The sequence below is a fragment of the Pleurodeles waltl genome, chromosome 4_2 (genome assembly GCF_031143425.1).
Source record: "Pleurodeles waltl isolate 20211129_DDA chromosome 4_2, aPleWal1.hap1.20221129, whole genome shotgun sequence".
In the NCBI taxonomy this organism is placed as follows: Eukaryota; Metazoa; Chordata; class Amphibia; order Caudata; family Salamandridae; genus Pleurodeles; species Pleurodeles waltl.
In genome coordinates, this window is record NC_090443.1 from 418,552,927 (window position 1) to 418,575,275 (window position 22,349).

General features: G+C 47.0%; 1 protein-coding gene across 6 annotated transcripts in view; it reads right to left on the reverse strand.

The window, feature by feature from the left end:
- LOC138292835 (dedicator of cytokinesis protein 7-like) overlaps nucleotides 1-22,349 on the reverse strand; it is a 512,184-nt gene that overhangs the window by 160,963 nt on the left and 328,872 nt on the right. For all 6 annotated transcript variants that reach the window (XM_069231649.1, XM_069231647.1, XM_069231646.1 and 3 more), the window contains 2 exons: nucleotides 6,716-6,898; nucleotides 4,315-4,441 (listed from right to left, as the gene is read on the reverse strand). In XM_069231649.1, the coding sequence (XP_069087750.1) occupies nucleotides 4,315-4,441; nucleotides 6,716-6,898 (310 nt within the window). The remainder of the gene's footprint in view (nucleotides 1-4,314; nucleotides 4,442-6,715; nucleotides 6,899-22,349) is intronic.

The following is a 22,349-nucleotide window of genomic DNA, read 5'->3' on the forward strand; positions in this document are numbered from 1 at the left end:
TTGGCCTGGAGTTAGTCATTGAGTGTGTGCTTCCTTTGTTGCCTGTGTGTGTACAAACAAATGCTTTGTGCTACCCTCTGATAAGCCTAACTGCTCAACCACACTACCACAAAAGAGAGAATTAGTATTATCTACGTTAGCCTCTGGAGGACAGGGACCAATAGGGTTAGGAATGTGCCCCTCTCCCAAAACCAGAGTGGGCACAGGAAGGTTGTAGCCACCCTCAGGGACAGTAGCCATTGGTTACTGCCCTCCGACCCCTGTAATACCCTTAAATCTAGTATTTAGGGGTTCCCTAGAACCTCACTCACCAGATTCCTGGCAAACTCAGAAGAAAGAAGAAGGACTGCTTAGCTGACCCCAGCAGTGAAGTCTCCAGACGATAACAGAATTGGCCCCAGCCCTACCGGCCTGTCTGTAGCTTCAAAGACCCCTGCTCCAAAAAAGCGATGCATCCTGCAGGACCAGCAACCTCTAAAAACCCCAATAAGACTGCCTGCCTAGCAGAGGACCAAGAGCTCCCGAGGACAGAGGTCCTATCCAGAAGAAAGCTCCAAAAAGGACTTTAGAACCGCCCCGAATCCACGAGCCCTGCCCACTCTGCACCCAATGCCCCCTGCCCGAGTCCAGGTGGCCCACCGGTCCAGAGAAGGTTTCCAGGCAATTCCGACCTTGAGTCCACCCTGGGTGGACCCCTCCTAGCCAACACAACAAAGCCTACAGCCTGAATCCCTGACTGCGACCTGATCCGATGAAGATTTCTGATGCTCAAGGAGATCTCTGCAACCGCAGCCCCCTGGCCTTGGGGAATCCGACAGACGGTCCAGCAACGTCCAGCGGGCGCCTCCCCTACCTGTCCAACGTTTCCCACAAATGACCCCCTGGACCCAGCCTGCACCATCTTTTGTGGGTCCACTGATTAAAAAGCAGTGGGCACCCAGCTCTGTGTTTGCTCCATGCACCCGGCCGCCCCTGTGCCGCTGAGGGTTTGAGTTTGGTGTGATCCTGTGCCCCCCTCCCGACCCGGTGCGGACCTAAACCCACAGGCCTGTGTCCTGAAACCGTGGGTACTTGCCTGCAATCTTCTTTCTACTGAGCACCCCAGTCCTCATAGGATTCCATTACAAACCTGCAGCCAACTTTGACCTATGCACCCAGCTGGCCTGTGTTGCTGGTGGTGCACTTTTGGAGTCAGCCTACATCTTGACCTGTGGACATCCTAAATCCTGAAGACTGGAATCTTAAGTCATGTGCTTACCTGTTTTCTGTACTACCCTCCCTCCCCCCTCCCCCCCCAGGACTTTATGGACTCCTATGGAAAATTGCACTAAGTGTCAACTTTTGAAATAGAAAATTGCTACTTACTTGTAAACTGTTTTATTTAGTACATATACTATACCTCATTTTGGTATGGTACATACAGAGCCAGCTTCCTACACAGGCATATTATGAAGATGTAATAATGAATGCAGGCAATGCCCTGAGAGAACGTTTCAGAATTGTCAAGTCACTTACGACTCAAAACGCTGAAAATACACTGCCTACCCCTACAGTAGGAGGCTGCAATGAGCTTGAAGGGTCCTTACAAGATAAAGTTTGTAGACAAAAACAGCCTTGTCTATTCTGCCGGAGACACATGTTTTGCACAAGGAGAGGATATGTATCTCAGACTATCCCCCTGCACAACTGAGGCACTGCCAACATTATTTGGCAAAGTTAAATTGGGATCCCCTTTGGATCAGGTGCCACCCTACATTCTGTTGCAAGGAGCTCAAGAGATTTTCCCAACACTTCTGGATCTCTTTAATCTATCCCTTTGTACTGGAGTAGCTCCCCAATCTTGGAAACATGCAGTACTCAAGCCTGTGCTAAAAAAAATCCAATCTTGATCATGCATGTCCCGACAACTACAGACCTACCTCCTTGCTCTGAGCCAATGGGAAGGTAGTAGAAAAACATTAATCAAACCTCTCTCTATTCCTGGGGGGTAGCTTTCTTCTCAACCCCAGTCAGAGTGGTTTCCGTCCACAACATCTTACAGAAACCGCGTTATTAACAATAACAGAGGAGCTGAAAATATTTCTGGACAAAGGAGGTTCTGCAGCCATTATCCTTCTCAACCTGAGTGCAGCGCTCAACACGGTTGACCTTGAGACTCTGGTGCTCAGCATGAGTGAAATAGGATTTTTTTTAAAAATGCACTTTGCACTGGCTCTCCTCGTTCCTAAAAGAAAGGTCCTTTCAAATTTGAAAACCTGATTGCTACGCATATGTTTTCCTTTAAAATGTGGGGTTCCGCAGGGCTCTGCATTGAGCCTCACCCGGTTTAACATTCTTCTGCGTCCACTGGCAGATATCATCAAGGAACATGGGGTGCCGATTGTCTCCTATGCTAACAGCACCCAACTGATCATCTCCTTTTCCCCAGGGACAGGCCCACGACAAAAAGAACTGGACCCTTGTCTAGAGAAAGTTGCATAGTGGGTGGCTAACTGCTAACTTCGGTTGAACGGAGACAAAACAGAGCTGGTTATTTTAGGAAACAAGCCAACACTGCAAACAACCACTGGATGGCCAGAGCACCTAGGAACTCCGCCAACCACATCCTCTCCCATAAAGAGCCTAGGTGTGTGGCTGGATAGCTCTTTATCTATGGAGGCCCAAGTAAAAACTACGAACAGTATCTTGCTTTGGCTTGATCGGAACCGTACACAAAATCCTAGACCTACTACCTGTACAATCTAGGAGAATAGTGGTCCAAGCTTGATTCTCTCCCGCTTGCCTATGGAACCTTCCTGTATATGGGTTTACCCAAATACATTATTAAGAGACTACAGTTAGTCCAAAACACAGCAGCAAGGACTATCCCCAAGTGACCCAAACACACCTCAGCACAAAATGCACTGGCCTCCATGCACTGACTTCCAGTGGAGTTCAAGGCACTTTATCTGGCTCATAAGGGAATAAACCTTAAAAGACCCTCGTTGATAAGGGACCCTGTGGCACTTTACACTCCTAGCACGACCTTAAAATCCTCCAATGCACAACTACTCAAGGTTCCACAAATCTAGACTCAGATGGGGAGGTATGTCCTTCTTGCATTTGACCCTTAAACTATGGAATGCTATACCCGCTTAGCTCAGAAACTAAATGAACAAGACAAGTTTCAGAAAAATGCTTAAAACATGGTTATACCCCCACTAGCTCTGGAAAAGTACTGCCTCAGAAACTGGCAAGTGTATGCTATGACTCATTCAGCACTGGGAAGCCCTTGGCTAGCTATGCGCATTATAAATTAGAAGAGCATAGCAGCTATCCAACTTAAATAGCTCTCCATATTCATCCCAGCAAACTGATCTCTCAGGTTTAAATTTTTTAGAATTTGTTTCATTACTTTCAAGAGCTTTTATGCATTCTGCTGTTTTTAGCTTAATACATTGAGACTATCTTTCTTTAATTAAGGTGTTTGAAGAAAAATGCAAACTGACGGCAGTAGAAAGCCTACTCCAAGAATGCAAGGCATAATGAAAAACCCTTTAAACTAAATATTCTATCATCCACAGTCCTCATCTGTTATTCCTCCTTGCCACAACAATTGACAAGAACTAGAGACCAGTAGTAGAACTCTGCCCAGGGTACAAGACTAACTGGAAATGTTCTATGGAGTCAATAGCACACATCTTCCAACAAACCCAACCTGATGTTTTTTAGAGGGTGAAAAAGCAAACCACCACTGGAAACAGGCAGTGTGATTTAAATTGCAGTAAATAATATACAAAGCACATCTTACATCAGAATTGAAGAACGCTCATCCATGTTTCAGTGTTCAGGTCAGGCGTCTTTTTTCATCTCCTCAGTCCTGCATTGATATTTTGGTAGTGAGACCTTTGCTCAGAACATTGCTCCAGCATCTCCTCTATAAATCATACAAATTCTCTGGCATTGTCACACACTCCCCTGCCTCTCTGGGGTAAAAAGCAATGTAGGACCTAAATCTTTTAGAAAGCGGTCAGTTTTTGCAATTTTCCTTCTCGGGGATAAAACAACTGTTTTCTCATTGAACTCAGTGGCCACAGAAGTGCACTGTTGATCGATAATATTACATGTCAGAGAGACCAAGTAGTGTTTGTGAATTCCAGCTTCATTTCTAAGGGTTTAAGGGTTGGGAAGTTCAGAACTAATGTTGAAGTGGCCTTTTGCGCTAGACAAAGACCATAGGAGGGAGAACCGCTGGGTGAAGGGAGACACTGCCAGACATAAGCTCAGGCAGAGACTAAGCACTCTACTATACAATAAACCTTCATGTGCACTCACCTCGGCTGCGCCGCACCATCTCTTGCCTCGCCCCAATCGTGCCCAGGATTGCTTCCTCCAATCGGGCCTTCATGTCCAAGGACTTCTTGAAGGTCAGACTGTTAATGCGCTCAAAGGTCTTCTTACCCTGTAATGGGACAGAGATACACCACAGGAAAAAGAGAGAGAAGTAAATGTAATAATGATAACAAAATTAACAACTTGTCTTTTTAACAGAGCTAAACTCAAACATCGAAATGTTATAACACAATGTCAACTATTACCTAGTTCATAGGTATACATTTTATAAACCTCAGAAGGATGTGAGGATGTGTTAGCTTTAGAGGGATTGGAACCAATGATTTAAAAACTCAGCTTAGACCTCTGCAGCGGCCACTGAGCTTTATAAAGGCTTTTACCATTTGGCAGACCATCTGAATGGGTGGACGGGATACCGCTAAACCTGGCTGGAAGAGCCAGCAGACAATCACATGTATAGAGTGTGCCTCCACCATTCTCTGGGATGGACATACTTTCATATTTGCTTCATAGAAGAGATGTCCCACAAAGCTCCACACGTCAACCACTAACAAGCCATTCCTGAAATCTAAACACTGTCTTGCCAATCTGACCATGGAGATGCATTTTGCTGAGGCTTTACACCTCACCACCACCAGCTCATGCTCCCAAATCTACCACGCAGGACGTCTGGCTGAATCTTATTAGCACACCTTTCAAAGCACTCCAGAAGCTGTTTTCCCAAACTACCTTTCATAGGTGAGCAGAGCAGTTCCCAATAATGTACTTACTGGGTATCTTAGTTGGGAATAATCTGCATCTTGAAGTTGGGACACAGAAATAGACTTTAATAGAACCCAATACAGCACAGCTGGAAGCCAAGATATTCTATTGCCACAATTACAACATGGAAAGGCTTAGGTATAACCATATTACAGACGTCCAAGTGGAGCAAAAACAATAAAGCTCACCTACAACACATCTGGATGAAGGAACCTGTAACTAAACGTGCAGCTTTAGCTCCTGGCAATTACAGCAGTGCAGAACCTAGTGGCTGTTTCTTTCACAAGTGGATCTGATGTGTCATGGTGGCGCCTAATACTGCACTTGGGCTTATCAGAGTTAAGCATTTTACTTAAAACCACACAATACAGTATTATATTGAATCTCAAGCTTGCACAGCTCCAGGCTGGCTGGCAGGCTGGTCCTCCATGCAGGCATGCGAGGCTGGAAGCCAATCATAGCAATGAATGGTGCAAAACGCCGTGCCTGCCTGGGGAAAGGCCCAGAGTGTGGTCATTCCCTTGAGAGATAGTCCCTCTACTTATCTACCTCAAATTTTCCTGCGGGGTGCTAGTGTAAAAAACATGCCTCTTCATTCCACTGATATCATCCCAGCCTGGAAGCAATTACATCATAACAGCCTTCAGCCTATAAGAGCTACAACATCTAGCACAGACCTGGCCTAGACACAAGTATGCCAGCTCATCTCTACTTCATAAAGAAATCCCAGGAAAGATGACCCCTAAACGATGGTAGAAATGGTCTGACAGATGTCAGAATGGAGGCAATAAGTCCATCAGAGTTGCACAAAAGCAATAACAGTAAAGAAAGAGCTATTTATTCTGTCACATGGTGAGGTGCATGCACAGAGAGACTGCAGCCCAGCATACATTTAGCCGATGTAAGAGGCAGAAACAAGTGGTCTGGGGTGTAGGTAAGACACACACACACACACATCAACGACCAGACTCTGTTCTCCAAAGTAAACCTTTAGATACATCAAATGCAAGAAGCAACTTTCACTAACATAACACTCTATGCTCATTATGAAGCAGACTGGGAGATGCGGAGACACTGTGCTCTTGGACGCTCCCTTTGGTCTGGACATTCCCATTTTAATACATCACCAAGGGAATAGCAGTTCTCACATTCTTCATCATAGGGTGGCAAAAGGAATAAGAATGGCCAGTGCCAAAGGAGGCACAACTGTTCCAATACATGCTAAATCCAATGTTTTATGAGCTGGCCTTCTGCAATCCATATCAGATGTCATCAACTCTAAAGGAGATGAGCTTCAAGGCTTTGTTGATCTATGGATGTACTAACCCCAAAGTCACCAAAGCAATGTTATAGAAGCAGAATTTCAATGATTTCTAAGTAGTGAGGTTTGACTGCTCTTTCCAATACGTGGTGACTTCTTAAATACTGAACAATTGCCTATTCAGAAGAGTGGTGTACTCTCGCAGTCTAAAACTATCTCCACCTACTATGACCCTCTGCACACAGCTATGCCAAGGTGCATAAACCTGCTAATTCTAGCATTTTCTTTGTACAACTCCATCAGCTCTTACCTATATTCTTGAGTAAATCAGAAATCACAGGCTTTTCCTTCTTTCCTTACCTTGTACTCGAAGCAAGAGATACAGAGGTGCAGCAGGTCCAGCAGCCGGCTGATGTGCAGCGTAGAAAGGTCAGTGAACCATTTTTCCAGCACGTCCTCTTCTGCATTCTTTAGCACCCAGAGCAGGCAGATTAATAAGTTTCGGCTTGACTCTGCTGACAAACTGCTGCTCTGCCGTGGAGGCTGGGTGGAGGAAAATAGAGAGAAAGCCACTGGCGGATGTGAGGATGCTTGGGAAGATACATAAAGGGACCTTGAGCAACAGCAGCCAAATCCAACAGGAGAACACAGACGTTTCGATGTGCTGAACCAAGCTACCTTTTGTAGACTGTTCTTGTTACCCAGTCCTTATTACTGTTATACCTTTAGGATATTTAAGAATCAAAGAACAGCCTGAAACAGTGATTCAGCAGCTTCACACGGTTCACATGATTTACATTTTCTTCTATGTTCTATGTAGCGGAGTAGTGTTAAAGTTCAATCGCATTTTAAAATGAGTATGTGAGATACCCAGACCTGGATAAGATTGTCAAGAGACAGACAAAGTTTTCAGCTTGAAGATAACACATTATTGTTTTTAATAATTCAGGAATTCGCTGTGAAAACAGCCTATAAAGGCCTTTATTGCTTTCTGATTTTTCCACTCAATACTGTGAGTTAGTGTTCCAAGATGCTCCCAACTACATATGAAACCTGAAGCACAAAGATTAGCACAGTGTCACACAATGTGACAGTGTATTAGTTCAACACTAGAACGTAAGCTCTTCGGTATCTACAGATGACCACAGGGTCGGCTTTTGGGCAGTGCGAGCGGTGCGACCGCACCGGGCACTGACCTCAGGGGGGTGCTGTGTTTATCAATAACTTTCAAAACTTGCGATTTAAAAGCACCTGCTGAAAAGTTCCTTGTGCGTTTAGCTTTCAAGTAACAATTAAAATGTCAAGATACCTCTTGTGATTAATGTTCCTGCTAGAGAGAGAGATGGGAGTTTTGTCTAGTGGCAGCTTGGACTCAACATAAAGTAGCATAGAGGGTTAATACGCCTGCTGTAAAAAACAGAACTATGGGGCACCCCTTAGCACCCCCTGAACGCCACCATGTGTGCATCATATTTAAAATACAGTGCAGCACAGCGGTAGTTAGGGGACTAGCGCCTGAATTTGTTTACGCAAGTCCGCCGCTTTGCAGGATTAGCGTAAAAAATGTTGATGCTAATCCTTCAAAGCACCCAGAGGCCCATTGTAACCAATGGAGCCTCCTTTTAATGCCTGCTCTGAGCTGCGTTAAAAGTGCAGGAAACAAATGACACAATGAAATCTAACAGATTTCTTTGCACCATTTTTTTGCCCCCCCACCTAATGGGGGGATGCCCCCTTTGCATACATTCTGCCTGGCGTAGGCATAATGTAGCGCAAAGGGTTACAATGTGGTGCAATGCATACATTGCCCCTCTTTGTATACATGGTGCAGCGTATTTGGCCTTCTAACACCCCATTAGTGTAAAAAAATGACACTAATGTGGTGTTAGAATGGCACTAGGGGCTCGTAAATATACCCCTATGGCAGTGCTCAATTTGTGCTTGTTGTTTCCGATGTACAGGCACTTATTTTTGAGGGCCGGGGCCTATTTTTCTGCCTCATGCATTTACTGCAAGAAAAAGACACATATAGGGAAGATGGAGGAAGAGAAAAACGAAAAAGCGTCACAATGGGAAAAAGCAGAAATCCACTAGAGTGAGCTGAAGGGGCAGGTAGTGCCTGTAAATGGTTTGAAGATGCCCGAGATGGCTTCAAGGGTACGCTGCCTCTGTATTCCATGTTCACACATTTAATTGCAGCAGCATGTTTAAGAGGAGCGGTTTGGGCACCTGTAGGAGGCTGGACTGGCTTGTAGTGAGTACCAAGGGGTACTTACACCTTGCACCAGGCCCAGGTATCCCTTATTAGTGTAGAGGGGTGTCTAGCAGCTTAGGCTGATAGAAAAGGGTAGCTTAGCAGAGCAGCTTAGGCTGAATTAGGAGACGAGTGAAGCTCCTACAGTACCACTAGTGTCATATGCACAATATCATAAGAAAACACAATACACAGATATACTAAAATGAAAATGTCACTTACCCAGTGTACATCTGTTCGTGGCATCAGTCGCTGAAGATTCACATGTTGTGCATAGCCCGCCATCTGGTGTTGGGTCGGAGTGTTACAAGTTGTTTTTCTTCGAAGAAGTCTTTCGAGTCACGGGACCGAGGGACTCCTCCTCTTTGTCTCCATTGCGCATGGGCGTCGATTCCATCTTCGATTGTTTTCCCCGCAGAGGGTGAGGTAGGAGTTGTTTGTTAGTAATAGTGCCCATGCAATGGAGTGAATAAGTATGTACCTATCTAAGATTTAATATATTTACAAATGTACAAAGTTGAAGCTAACTTCCAAACGGCTACAGGCTCCCGGGGAGGTGGGTGGGCACATGTGAATCTTCAGCGACTGATGCCACGAACAGATGTACACTGGGTAAGTGACATTTTCAGTTCGATGGCATCTGTCGCTGTAGATACACATGTTGTGCATAGACTAGTAAGCAGTTATCTCCCCAAAAGCGGTGGCTCAGCCTGTAGGAGTGGAAGTAGTCTGAAATAAGGTTCTTAGTACGGCTTGACCTACTGTGGCTTGTTGTGCTGATAGCACGTCTACACAGTAGTGCTTGGTAAATGTGTGAGGCGTAGACCATATGGCTGCCTTACATATTTCGTGCATTGGAATATTCCCTAGGAAGGCCATGGTAGCGCCTTTCTTTCTGGTTGAGTGTGCCCTTGGTGTAATGGGCAGTTGTCTTTTTGCTTTAAGGTAGCAGATTTGGATGCACTTAACTATCCATCTGGCTATACCCTGTTTGGATATTGGGTTTCCTGCGTGAGGTTTTTGAAATGCAATAAACAGTTGTTTAGTTTTCCTGATGTTTTTAGTTCTGTCGATGTAGTACATTAGTGCTCTTTTCACGTCTAATGTATGTAGTGCCCTTTCAGCTACGGAATCTGGCTGTGGGAAGAACACTGGTAGCTCTACCGTTTGATTTAGGTGGAACGGTGAAATAACCTTTGGCAAAAATCTAGGATTGGTCCTTAGGACTACTTTATCTTTGTGTAGTTGGATAAAAGGTTCTTGTATTGTAAACGCCTGAATTTCACTTACTCTTCTTAGAGATGTGATGGCGATGAGAAATGCAACTTTCCATGTTAGGAATTGTATTTCGCAAGAGTGCATAGGTTCAAAGGGTGGACCCATGAGTCTTGTTAAGACGATGTTGAGGTTCCATGAAGGAACGGGTGGTGTCCTTGGTGGTATAATTCTTTTGAGGCCTTCCATAAACGCTTTAATGACAGGTATCCTAAATAGTGAAGTTGAATGGGTAATCTGCAGGTATGCAGATATTGCTGCTAGGTGTATCTTAATGGAAGAGAAGGCCAGGTTTGATTTTTGTAAGTGTAGTAAGTAACCCACCACATCTTTTGGAGATGCGTGTAACGGTTGAATTTGATTATGATGGCAGTAGCAAACAAATCTTTTCCATTTGCTTGAATAGCAGTGTCTAGTGGATGGTCTTCTGGCTTGCTTTATGACTTCCATACATTCTTGTGTGAGGTTTAAGTGTCCGAATTCTAGGATTTCAGGAGCCAGATTGCTAGATTCAGCGATGCTGGGTTTGGATGCCTGATCTGTTGTTTGTGTTGCGTTAACAGATCTGGCCTGTTGGGCAACTTGACGTGGGGTACTACTGATAGGTCTAGCAGTGTTGTGTACCATGGTTGCCTTGCCCACGTTGGTGCTATCAGTATGAGTTTGAGTTTGTTTTGACTCAATTTGTTTACTAGATATGGAAGGAGAGGGAGAGGGGGAAAAGCGTACGCAAATATCCCTGACCAGTTCATCCATAGGGCATTGCCTTGAGACTGCCTGTGTGGGTATCTGGTTGCGAAGTTTTGGCATTTTGCGTTCTCCTTTGTTGCAAATAAGTCTATTTGAGGTGTTCCCCAACGTTTGAAGTAAGTGTTTAGAATTTGGGGGTGAATTTCCCACTCGTGGACCTGTTGGTGATCTCGAGAGAGATTGTCTGCAAGTTGATTCTGGATCCCTGGAATAAACTGTGCTATTAGGTGAATGTGGTTGTGAATTGCCCATTGCCATATTTTTTGAGCCAGCAGGCACAGCTGTGTCGAGTGTGTCCCCCCCTGTTTGTTTAGATAATACATTGTTGTCATGTTGTCTGTTTTGACGAGAATGTATTTGTGAGTTATGATTGGTTGAAATGCTTTTAATGCTTGGAAAACTGCTAGTAGTTCGAGGTGATTTATATGCAGCTTTCTTTGATGTACGTCCCATTGTCCTTGTATGCTGTGATGATTGAGGTGTGCTCCCCACCCTGTCATGGAAGCATCTGTTGTTATCACGTATTGTGGCACTGGGTCTTGGAAAGGCCGCCCTTTGTTTAAATTTATGTTGTTCCACCATAGAAGCGAGAGGTATGTTAGGCGGTCTATCAACACCAGATCTAAAAGCTGACCCTGTGCTTGAGACCATTGTGATGCTAGGCACTGTTGTAAGGGCCGCATGTGCAACCGTGCGTGTGGGACAATGGCTATGCATGAGGACATCATGCCTAGTAGTTGTAATATCATCTTCGCCTGTATTTTTTGTGTTGGATACATGCGTTGTATAATCTTTTGGAAATTTTGAACCCTTTGTGGACTTGGAGTGGCTATTCCCTTTGTTGTATCTATTGTGGCTCCTAGGTATTGTTGTACCTTGCACGGCAGAATGTGTGATTTTGCATAGTTGATGGTGAAACCGAGTTTGTAGAGGGTTTGTATGACCTGATCTGTGTGGTGTGAGCACCTTGTCAGTGAGTCGGTCTTGATTAGCCAGTCGTCTAGATACGGGAATACGTGTATTTGCTGCCTTCTGATGTGTGCAGCCACTACTGCCAGGCACTTTGTGAAGACTCTTGGTGCAGTTGTTAAACCGAAGGGCAATACTTTGAATTGGTAATGTATTCCTTCGAATACGAACCTTAGGTATTGTAGGAAGTTGGTTCTGTATGCACTATTTCAAAGTAAGGAATAGTATGCACAGAGTCCAAGGGTTCCCCTTAGAGGTAAGATAGTGGCAAAAAGAGATAATACTAATGCTCTATTTTGTGGTAGTGTGGTCGAGCAATAGGCTTATCCAAGGAGTAGTGTTAAGCATTTGTTGTACATACACATAGACAATAAATGAGGTACACACACTCAGAGACAAATCCAGCCAATAGGTTTTTGTATAGAAAAATATCTTTTCTTAGTTTATTTTAAGAACCACAGGTTCAAATTTAACATGTAATATCTTGTTTGAAAGGTATTGCAGGTAAGTACATTAGGAACTTTGAATCATTTCAATTGCATGTATACTTTTCAAGTTATTCACAAATAGCTATTTCAAAAGTGGACACAGTGCAATTTTCACAGTTCCTGGGGGAGGTAAGTTTTTGTTAGTTTTACCAGGTAAGTAAGACACTTACAGGGTTCAGTTCTTGGTCCAAGGTAGCCCACCGTTGGGGGTTCAGAGCAACCCCAAAGTCACCACACCAGCAGCTCAGGGCCGGTCAGGTGCAGAGTTCAAAGTGGTGCCCAAAACGCATAGGCTATAATGGAGAGAAGGGGGTGCCCTGGTTCCGGTCTGCTTGCAGGTAAGTACCCGCGTCTTCGGAGGGCAGACCAGGGGGGTTTTGTAGGGCACCGGGGGGGACACAAGACCACACAGAAATTTCACCCTCAGCAGCGCGGGGGCGGCCGGGTGCAGTGTAGAAACAAGCGTCGGGTTTGCAATGTTAGTCAATGAGAGATCAAGGGATCTCTTCAGCGCTGCAGGCAGGCAAGGGGGGGCTGCCTCGGGGAAACCTCCACTTGGGCAAGGGAGAGGGACTCCTGGGGGTCACTTCTCCAGTGAAAGTCCGGTCCTTCAGGTCCTGGGGGCTGCGGGTGCAGGGTCTTTTCCAGGCGTCGGGACTTAGGTTTCAGAGAGTCGCGGTCAGGGGAAGCCTCGGGATTCCCTCTGCAGGCGGCGCTGTGGGGGCTCAGGGGGGACAGGTTTTGGTACTCACAGTCGTAGAGTAGTCCGGGCGTCCTCCCTGAGGTGTTGGTTCTCCACCAGCCGAGTCGGGGTCGCCGGGTGCAGTGTTGCAAGTCTCACGCTTCTTGCGGGGAGATTGCAGGGTTCTTTAAAGCTGCTTCTTTGGATAAAGTTGCAGTCTTTTTGGAGCAGGTCCGCTGTCCTCTGGAGTTTCTTGTCGTCGTCGAAGCAGGGCAGTCCTCAGAGGATGCAGAGGTCGCTGGTCCCTTTGGAAGGCGTCGCTGGAGCAGAGTTCTTTGGAAGGCAGGAGACAGGCCGGTGAGTTTCTGGAGCCAAGGCAGTTGTTGTCTTCTGGTCTTCCTCTGCAGGGGTTTTCAGCTAGGCAGTCCTTCTTCTTGTTGTTGCAGGAATCTAATTTTCTAGGGTTCAGGGTAGCCCTTAAATACTAAATTTAAGGGCGTGTTTAGGTCTGGGGGGTTAGTAGCCAATGGCTACTAGCCCTGAGGGTGGGTACACCCTCTTTGTGCCTCCTCCCAAGGGGAGGGGGTCACAATCCTAACCCTATTGGGGGAATCCTCCATCTGCAAGATGGAGGATTTCTAAAAGTTAGAGTCACTTCAGCTCAGGACACCTTAGGGGCTGTCCTGACTGGCCAGTGACTCCTCCTTGTTGCTTTCTTTGTTCCCTCCAGCCTTGCCGCCAAAAGTGGGGGCCGTGGCCGGAGGGGGCGGGCAACTCCACTGAGCTGGAGTGCCCTGCTGGGCTGTGACAAAGGGGTGAGCCTTTGAGGCTCACCGCCAGGTGTCACAGCTCCTGCCTGGGGGAGGTGTTAGCATCTCCACCCAGTGCAGGCTTTGTTACTGGCCTCAGAGTGACAAAGGCACTCTCCCCATGGGGCCAGCAACATGTCTCTGGTGTGGCAGGCTGCTGGAACTAGTCAGCCTACACAGACAGTCGGTTAAGTTTCAGGGGGCACCTCTAAGGTGCCCTCTGTGGTGTATTTTACAATAAAATGTACACTGGCATCAGTGTGCATTTATTGTGCTGAGAAGTTTGATACCAAACTTCCCAGTTTTCAGTGTAGCCATTATGGTGCTGTGGAGTTCGTGTTTGACAGACTCCCAGACCATATACTCTTATGGCTACCCTGCACTTACAATGTCTAAGGTTTTGTTTAGACACTGTAGGGGTACCATGCTCATGCACTGGTACCCTCACCTATGGTATAGTGCACCCTGCCTTAGGGCTGTAAGGCCTGCTAGAGGGGTGGCTTACCTATACTGCATAGGCAGTGAGAGGCTGGCATGGCACCCTGAGGGGAGTGCCATGTCGACTTACTCGTTTTGTCCTCACTAGCACACACAAGCTGGCAAGCAGTGTGTCTGTGCTGAGTGAGAGGTCTCCAGGGTGGCATAAGACATGCTGCAGCCCTTAGAGACCTTCCTTGGCATCAGGGCCCTTGGTACTAGAAGTACCAGTTACAAGGGACTTATCTGGATGCCAGGGTCTGCCAATTGTGGATACAAAAGTACAGGTTAGGGAAAGAACACTGGTGCTGGGGCCTGGTTAGCAGGCCTCAGCACACTTTCAATTGTAAACATAGCATCAGCAAAGGCAAAAAGTCAGGGGGCAACCATGCCAAGGAGGCATTTCCTTACACAACCCCCCCCAAACGAAAGAGGATGAGACTAACCTTTCCCAAGAGAGTCTTCATTTTCTAAGTGGAAGAACCTGGAAAGGCCATCTGCATTGGCATGGGCAGTCCCAGGTCTGTGTTCCACTATAAAGTCCATTCCCTGTAGGGAGATGGACCACCTCAACAGTTTAGGATTTTCACCTTTCATTTGCATCAGCCATTTGAGAGGTCTGTAGTCAGTTTGAACTAGGAAGTGAGTCCCAAAGAGGTATGGTCTCAGCTTCTTCAGGGACCAAACCACAGCAAAGGCCTCCCTCTCAATGGCACTCCAACGCTGCTCCCTGGGGAGTAACCTCCTGCTAATGAAAGCAACAGGCTGGTCAAGGCCATCATCATTTGTTTGGGACAAAACTGCCCCTATCCCATGTTCAGAGGCATCAGTCTGCACAATGAACTGCTTAGAATAATCTGGAGCTTTTAGAACTGGTGCTGAGCACATTGCCTGTTTCAGGGTGTCAAAGGCCTGTTGGCATTCCACAGTCCAGTTCACTTTCTTGGGCATTTTCTTGGAGGTGAGTTCAGTGAGGGCTGTCACAATGGATCCATATCCCTTCACAAACCTCCTGTAATACCCAGTCAAGCCAAGGAATGCCCTGACTTGAGTCTGGGTTTTTGGAGCTACCCAGTCCAGAATAGTCTGGATCTTGGGTTGGAGTGGCTGAACTTGGCCTCCACCTACAAGGTGGCCCAAGTAAACCACAGTTCCCTGCCCTATCTGGCATTTGGATGCCTTGATAGAGAGGCCTGCAGATTGCAGAGCCTTCAAAACCTTCTTCAGGTGGACCAGGTGATCCTGCCAGGTGGAGCTAAAGACAGCAATATCATCAAGATAAGCTGTGCTAAAGGACTCCAAGCCAGCAAGGACTTGATTCACCAACCTTTGGAAGGTGGCAGGGGCATTCTTTAAACCAAAGGGCATAACAGTAAACTGATAATGCCCATCAGGTGTGGAGAATGCTGTTTTCTCTTTTGCTCCAGGTGCCATTTTTATTTGCCAGTACCCTGCTGTCAAGTCAAAGGTACTTAAAAATTTGGCAGCACCTAATTTATCTATGAGCTCATCAGCTCTTGGAATTGGATGAGCATCTGTCTTGGTGACAGAATTGAGCCCTCTGTAGTCCACACAAAACCTCATCTCTTTCTTTCCATCTTTGGTGTGAGGTTTGGGGACTAAGACCACTGGGCTAGCCCAGGGGCTGTCAGAGCGCTCAATTACTCCCAATTCCAGCATCTTGTGGACTTCCACCTTGATGCTTTCCTTAACATGGTCAGACTGTCTAAAGATTTTGTTTTTGACAGGCATGCTGTCTCCTGTGTCCACATCATGGGTACACAGGTGTGTCTGACCAGGGGTTAAGGAGAAGAGTTCAGGAAACTGTTGTAGGACTCTCCTACAATCAGCTTGCTGTTGGCCAGAGAGGGTGTCTGAGTAGATCACTCCATCTACTGTGCCATCTTTTGGGTCTGATGACAGAAGATCAGGGAGAGGTTCACTCTCTGCCTCCTGATCCTCATCTGTTACCATCAACAGATTCACATCAGCCCTGTCATGGAAGAGCTTAAGGCGGTTCACATGGATCACCCTCTTGGGGCTCCTGCTTGTGCCCAGGTCCACCAGGTAGGTGACCTGACTCTTCCTTTCTAGCACTGGGTAAGGGCCACTCCATTTGTCCTGGAGTGCCCTGGGAGCCACAGGCTCCAGAACCCAGACTTTCTGCCCTGGTTGGAACTCAACCAGTGCAGCCTTTTGGTCATACCAAAACTTCTGGAGCTGTTGGCTGGCCTCAAGGTTTTTGGTTGCCTTTTCCATGTACTCTGCCATTCTAGAGCGAAGGCCAAGTACATAGTCCACTATGTCCTGTTTAGGCTCATGGAGAGGTCTCTCCCAGCCTTCTTTAACAAGGGCAAGTGGTCCCCTTACAGGATGACCAAACAGAAGTTCAAAGGGTGAGAATCCTACTCCCTTCTGTGGCACCTCTCTGTAAGCGAAAAGCAGACATGGCAAGAGGACATCCCATCTCCTTTTGAGTTTTTCTGGGAGCCCCATGATCATGCCTTTTAATGTCTTGTTGAATCTCTCAACCAAGCCATTAGTTTGTGGATGGTATGGTGTAGTGAATTTATAAGTCACTCCACACTCATTCCACATGTGATTTAGGTATGCTGACATGAAGTTGGTACCTCTGTCAGACACCACCTCCTTAGGGAAACCCACTCTGGTAAAGATACCAATGAGGGCCTTGGCTACTGCAGGGGCAGTAGTCGACCTAAGGGGAATAGCTTCAGGATACCTGGTAGCATGATCCACTACTACCAGGATATACATATTTCCTGAGGCTGTGGGAGGTTCTAGTGGACCAACTATGTCCACACCCACTCTTTCAAAGGGAACCCCCACCACTGGAAGTGGAATGAGGGGGGCCTTTGGATGCCCACCTGTCTTACCACTGGCTTGACAGGTGGGGCAGGAGAGGCAAAACTCCTTAACCATGTTGGACATATTGGGCCAGTAGAAGTGGTTGACTAACCTCTCCCACGTCTTGGTTTGTCCCAAATGTCCAGCAAGGGGAATGTCATGGGCCAATGTTAGGATGAACTTCCTGAACAGCTGAGGCACTACCACTCTCCTAGTGGCACCAGGTTTGGGGTCTCTGGCCTCAGTGTATAGGAGTCCATCTTCCCAATAGACCCTATGTGTTCCATTTTTCTTGCCTTTGGACTCTTCAGCAGCTTGCTGCCTAAGGCCTTCAAGAGAGGGACAGGTTTCTTGTCCCTTACACAGCTCTTCCCTTGAGGGTCCCCCTGGGCCTAAGAGCTCAACCTGATAAGGTTCAAGCTCCAAAGGCTCAGTTCCCTCAGAGGGCAGAACTTCTTCCTGAGAAGAGAGGTTCCCTTTCTTTTGCTGTGTTGCAGTTGGTTTCCCAACTGACTTTCCTGTTCTCTTGGTAGGCTGGTCCATTTTTCCAGACTCCAGCTCTACCTTTTCACCCTGTGCCTTGCATTGTGCTCTTGTTTTCACACACACCAGTTCAGGGATACCCAGCATTGCTGCATGGGTTTTTAGTTCTACCTCAGCCCATGCTGAGGACTCCAGGTCATTTCCAAGCAGACAGTCCACTGGGATATTTGAGGAGACCACCACCTGTTTCAGGCCATTGACCCCTCCCCATTCTAAAGTAACCATTGCCATGGGATGTACTTTTCTCTGATTGTCAGCGTTGGTGACTGTGTAAGTTTTTCCAGTCAGGTATTGGCCAGGGGAAACCAGTTTCTCTGTCACCATGGTGACACTGGCACCTGTATCCCTCAGGCCCTCTATTCTAGTCCCATTAATTAAGAGTTGCTGTCTGTATTTTTGCATGTTAGGCGGCCAGACAGCTAGTGTGGCTAAATCCACCCCACCCTCAGAAACTAGAGTAGCTTCAGTGTGGACCCTGATTTGCTCTGGGCACACTGTTGATCCCACTTGGAGACTAGCCATACCAGTGTTACCTGGATGGGAGTTTGGAGTGGAACCTTTCTTGGGACAGGCCTTGTCTCCAGTTTGGTGTCCATGCTGTTTACAGCTATGACACCAGGCCTTTTTGGGATCAAAGTTTTTACCCTTGTACCCATTGTTTTGTGAAGAGGCTCTGGGCCCACCCTCCTGTGCAGGTTTTTGGGGGCCTGTAGAAGACTCTTTACTATTTTTAGTTTTGGTTGTCTCATCACTCTTCCCCTGGGGAGTCTTTGTGACCCCTTTCTTTTGGTCACCCCCTGTGGAAGTCTTGGACACCCTTGTCTTGACCCAATGGTCCGCCTTCTTTCCCAATTCTTGGGGAGAAATTGGTCCTAGGTCTACCAGATGCTGATGCAGTTTATCATTGAAACAATTACTCAATAGGTGTTCTTTCACAAATAAATTGTACAGCCCATCATAATTACTTACACCACTGCCTTGAATCCAACCATCTAGTGTTTTCACTGAGTAGTCAACAAAGTCAACCCAGGTCTGGCTCGAGGATTTTTGAGCCCCCCTGAACCTAATCCTGTACTCCTCAGTGGAGAATCCAAAGCCCTCAATCAGGGTACCCTTCATGAGGTCATAAGATTCTGCATCTTTTCCAGAGAGTGTGAGGAGTCTATCCCTACACTTTCCAGTGAACATTTCCCAAAGGAGAGCACCCCAGTGAGATCTGTTCACTTTTCTGGTTACACAAGCCCTCTCAAAAGCTGTGAACCATTTGGTGATGTCATCACCATCTTCATATTTTGTCACAATCCCTTTGGGGATTTTTAACATGTCAGGAGAATCTCTGACCCTATTTATATTGCTGCCACCATTGATGGGTCCTAGGCCCATCTCTTGTCTTTCCCTTTCTATGGCTAGGAGCTGTCTCTCTAAAGCCAATCTTTTGGCCATCCTGGCTAACAGGAGGTCATCTTCACTGAGAGCATCCTCAGTGATTTCAGAAATGTGGGACCCTCCTGTGAGGGACTCACTATTTCTGACTAACACAGTTGGAGACAGGACTTGAGGGGTCCTGTTCTCCCTATTTAGGACTGGAGGAGGGACATTGGCCTCCAAGTCACTAATTTCTTCCTCTGTGATGTCATCATCAGAGGGGTTGGCTTTTTCAAACTCTGCCAACAGCTCCTGGAGCTGAATTTTGATAGGTCTGGAGCCAATGGTTATTTTTTTGATATTACAGAGAGACCTTAGCTCCCTCATCTTAAGATGGAGGTAAGGTGTGGTGTCGAGTTCCACCACCTGCATCTCTGTATCAGACATTATTCTGCTAAGAGTTGGAATACTTTTTTTAAGAATCTAAAACTGTTTCTAGAATCTAATTCAAACTTTTAACAAACTTTTAAACTCTAAAAAGACAATGCTAAACAGGGACCTAACACACAAGGCCCTAGCAGGACTTTTAAGAATTTAGAAAACTTTCAAATTGCAAAAATCAATTTCTAATGACAATTTTGGAATTTGTCGTGTGATCAGGTATTGGCTGAGTAGTCCAGCAAATGCAAAGTCTTGTACCCCACCGCTGATCCACCAATGTAGGAAGTTGGTTCTGTATGCACTATTTCAAAGTAAGGAATAGTATGCACAGAGTCCAAGGGTTCCCCTTAGAGGTAAGATAGTGGCAAAAAGAGATAATACTAATGCTCTATTTTGTGGTAGTGTGGTCGAGCAATAGGCTTATCCAAGGAGTAGTGTTAAGCATTTGTTGTACATACACATAGACAATAAATGAGGTACACACACTCAGAGACAAATCCAGCCAATAGGTTTTTGTATAGAAAAATATCTTTTCTTAGTTTATTTTAAGAACCACAGGTTCAAATTTAACATGTAATATCTTGTTTGAAAGGTATTGCAGGTAAGTACATTAGGAACTTTGAATCATTTCAATTGCATGTATACTTTTCAAGTTATTCACAAATAGCTATTTCAAAAGTGGACACAGTGCAATTTTCACAGTTCCTGGGGGAGGTAAGTTTTTGTTAGTTTTACCAGGTAAGTAAGACACTTACAGGGTTCAGTTCTTGGTCCAAGGTAGCCCACCGTTGGGGGTTCAGAGCAACCCCAAAGTCACCACACCAGCAGCTCAGGGCCGGTCAGGTGCAGAGTTCAAAGTGGTGCCCAAAACGCATAGGCTATAATGGAGAGAAGGGGGTGCCCCGGTTCCGGTCTGCTTGCAGGTAAGTACCCGCGTCTTCGGAGGGCAGACCAGGGGGGTTTTGTAGGGCACCGGGGGGGACACAAGACCACACAGAAATTTCACCCTCAGCAGCGCGGGGGCGGCCGGGTGCAGTGTAGAAACAAGCGTCGGGTTTGCAATGTTAGTCAATGAGAGATCAAGGGATCTCTTCAGCGCTGCAGGCAGGCAAGGGGGGGCTGCCTCGGGGAAACCTCCACTTGGGCAAGGGAGAGGGACTCCTGGGGGTCACTTCTCCAGTGAAAGTCCGGTCCTTCAGGTCCTGGGGGCTGCGGGTGCAGGGTCTTTTCCAGGCGTCGGGACTTAGGTTTCAGAGAGTCGCGGTCAGGGGAAGCCTCGTGATTCCCTCTGCAGGCGGCGCTGTGGGGGCTCAGGGGGGACAGGTTTTGGTACTCACAGTCGTAGAGTAGTCCGGGCGTCCTCCCTGAGGTGTTGGTTCTCCACCAGCCGAGTCGGGGTCGCCGGGTGCAGTGTTGCAAGTCTCACGCTTCTTGCGGGGAGATTGCAGGGTTCTTTAAAGCTGCTTCTTTGGATAAAGTTGCAGTCTTTTTGGAGCAGGTCCGCTGTCCTCTGGAGTTTCTTGTCGTCGTCGAAGCAGGGCAGTCCTCAGAGGATGCAGAGGTCGCTGGTCCCTTTGGAAGGCGTCGCTGGAGCAGAGTTCTTTGGAAGGCAGGAGACAGGCCGGTGAGTTTCTGGAGCCAAGGCAGTTGTTGTCTTCTGGTCTTCCTCTGCAGGGGTTTTCAGCTAGGCAGTCCTTCTTCTTGTTGTTGCAGGAATCTAATTTTCTAGGGTTCAGGGTAGCCCTTAAATACTAAATTTAAGGGCGTGTTTAGGTCTGGGGGGTTAGTAGCCAATGGCTACTAGCCCTGAGGGTGGGTACACCCTCTTTGTGCCTCCTCCCAAGGGGAGGGGGTCACAATCCTAACCCTATTGGGGGAATCCTCCATCTGCAAGATGGAGGATTTCTAAAAGTTAGAGTCACTTCAGCTCAGGACACCTTAGGGGCTGTCCTGATTGGCCAGTGACTCCTCCTTGTTGCTTTCTTTGTTCCCTCCAGCCTTGCCGCCAAAAGTGGGGGCCGTGGCCGGAGGGGGCGGGCAACTCCACTGAGCTGGAGTGCCCTGCTGGGCTGTGACAAAGGGGTGAGCCTTTGAGGCTCACCGCCAGGTGTCACAGCTCCTGCCTGGGGGAGGTGTTAGCATCTCCACCCAGTGCAGGCTTTGTTACTGGCCTCAGAGTGACAAAGGCACTCTCCCCATGGGGCCAGCAACATGTCTCTGGTGTGGCAGGCTGCTGGAACTAGTCAGCCTACACAGACAGTCGGTTAAGTTTCAGGGGCCACCTCTAAGGTGCCCTCTGTGGTGTATTTTACAATAAAATGTACACTGGCATCAGTGTGCATTTATTGTGCTGAGAAGTTTGATACCAAACTTCCCAGTTTTCAGTGTAGCCATTATGGTGCTGTGGAGTTCGTGTTTGACAGACTCCCAGACCATATACTCTTATGGCTACCCTGCACTTACAATGTCTAAGGTTTTGTTTAGACACTGTAGGGGTACCATGCTCATGCACTGGTACCCTCACCTATGGTATAGTGCACCCTGCCTTAGGGCTGTAAGGCCTGCTAGAGGGGTGGCTTACCTATACTGCATAGGCAGTGAGAGGCTGGCATGGCACCCTGAGGGGAGTGCCATGTCGACTTACTCGTTTTGTCCTCACTAGCACACACAAGCTGGCAAGCAGTGTGTCTGTGCTGAGTGAGAGGTCTCCAGGGTGGCATAAGACATGCTGCAGCCCTTAGAGACCTTCCTTGGCATCAGGGCCCTTGGTACTAGAAGTACCAGTTACAAGGGACTTATCTGGATGCCAGGGTCTGCCAATTGTGGATACAAAAGTACAGGTTAGGGAAAGAACACTGGTGCTGGGGCCTGGTTAGCAGGCCTCAGCACACTTTCAATTGTAAACATAGCATCAGCAAAGGCAAAAAGTCAGGGGGCAACCATGCCAAGGAGGCATTTCCTTACAGGTATTTCCTGTGCGACGGATGTATTGGTATGTGGAAATACGCGTCTTTGAGATCTAAGGTTGTCATGTAGTCCTGTTGCTTTAGCAATGGTAACACTTCTTGTAGCGTGA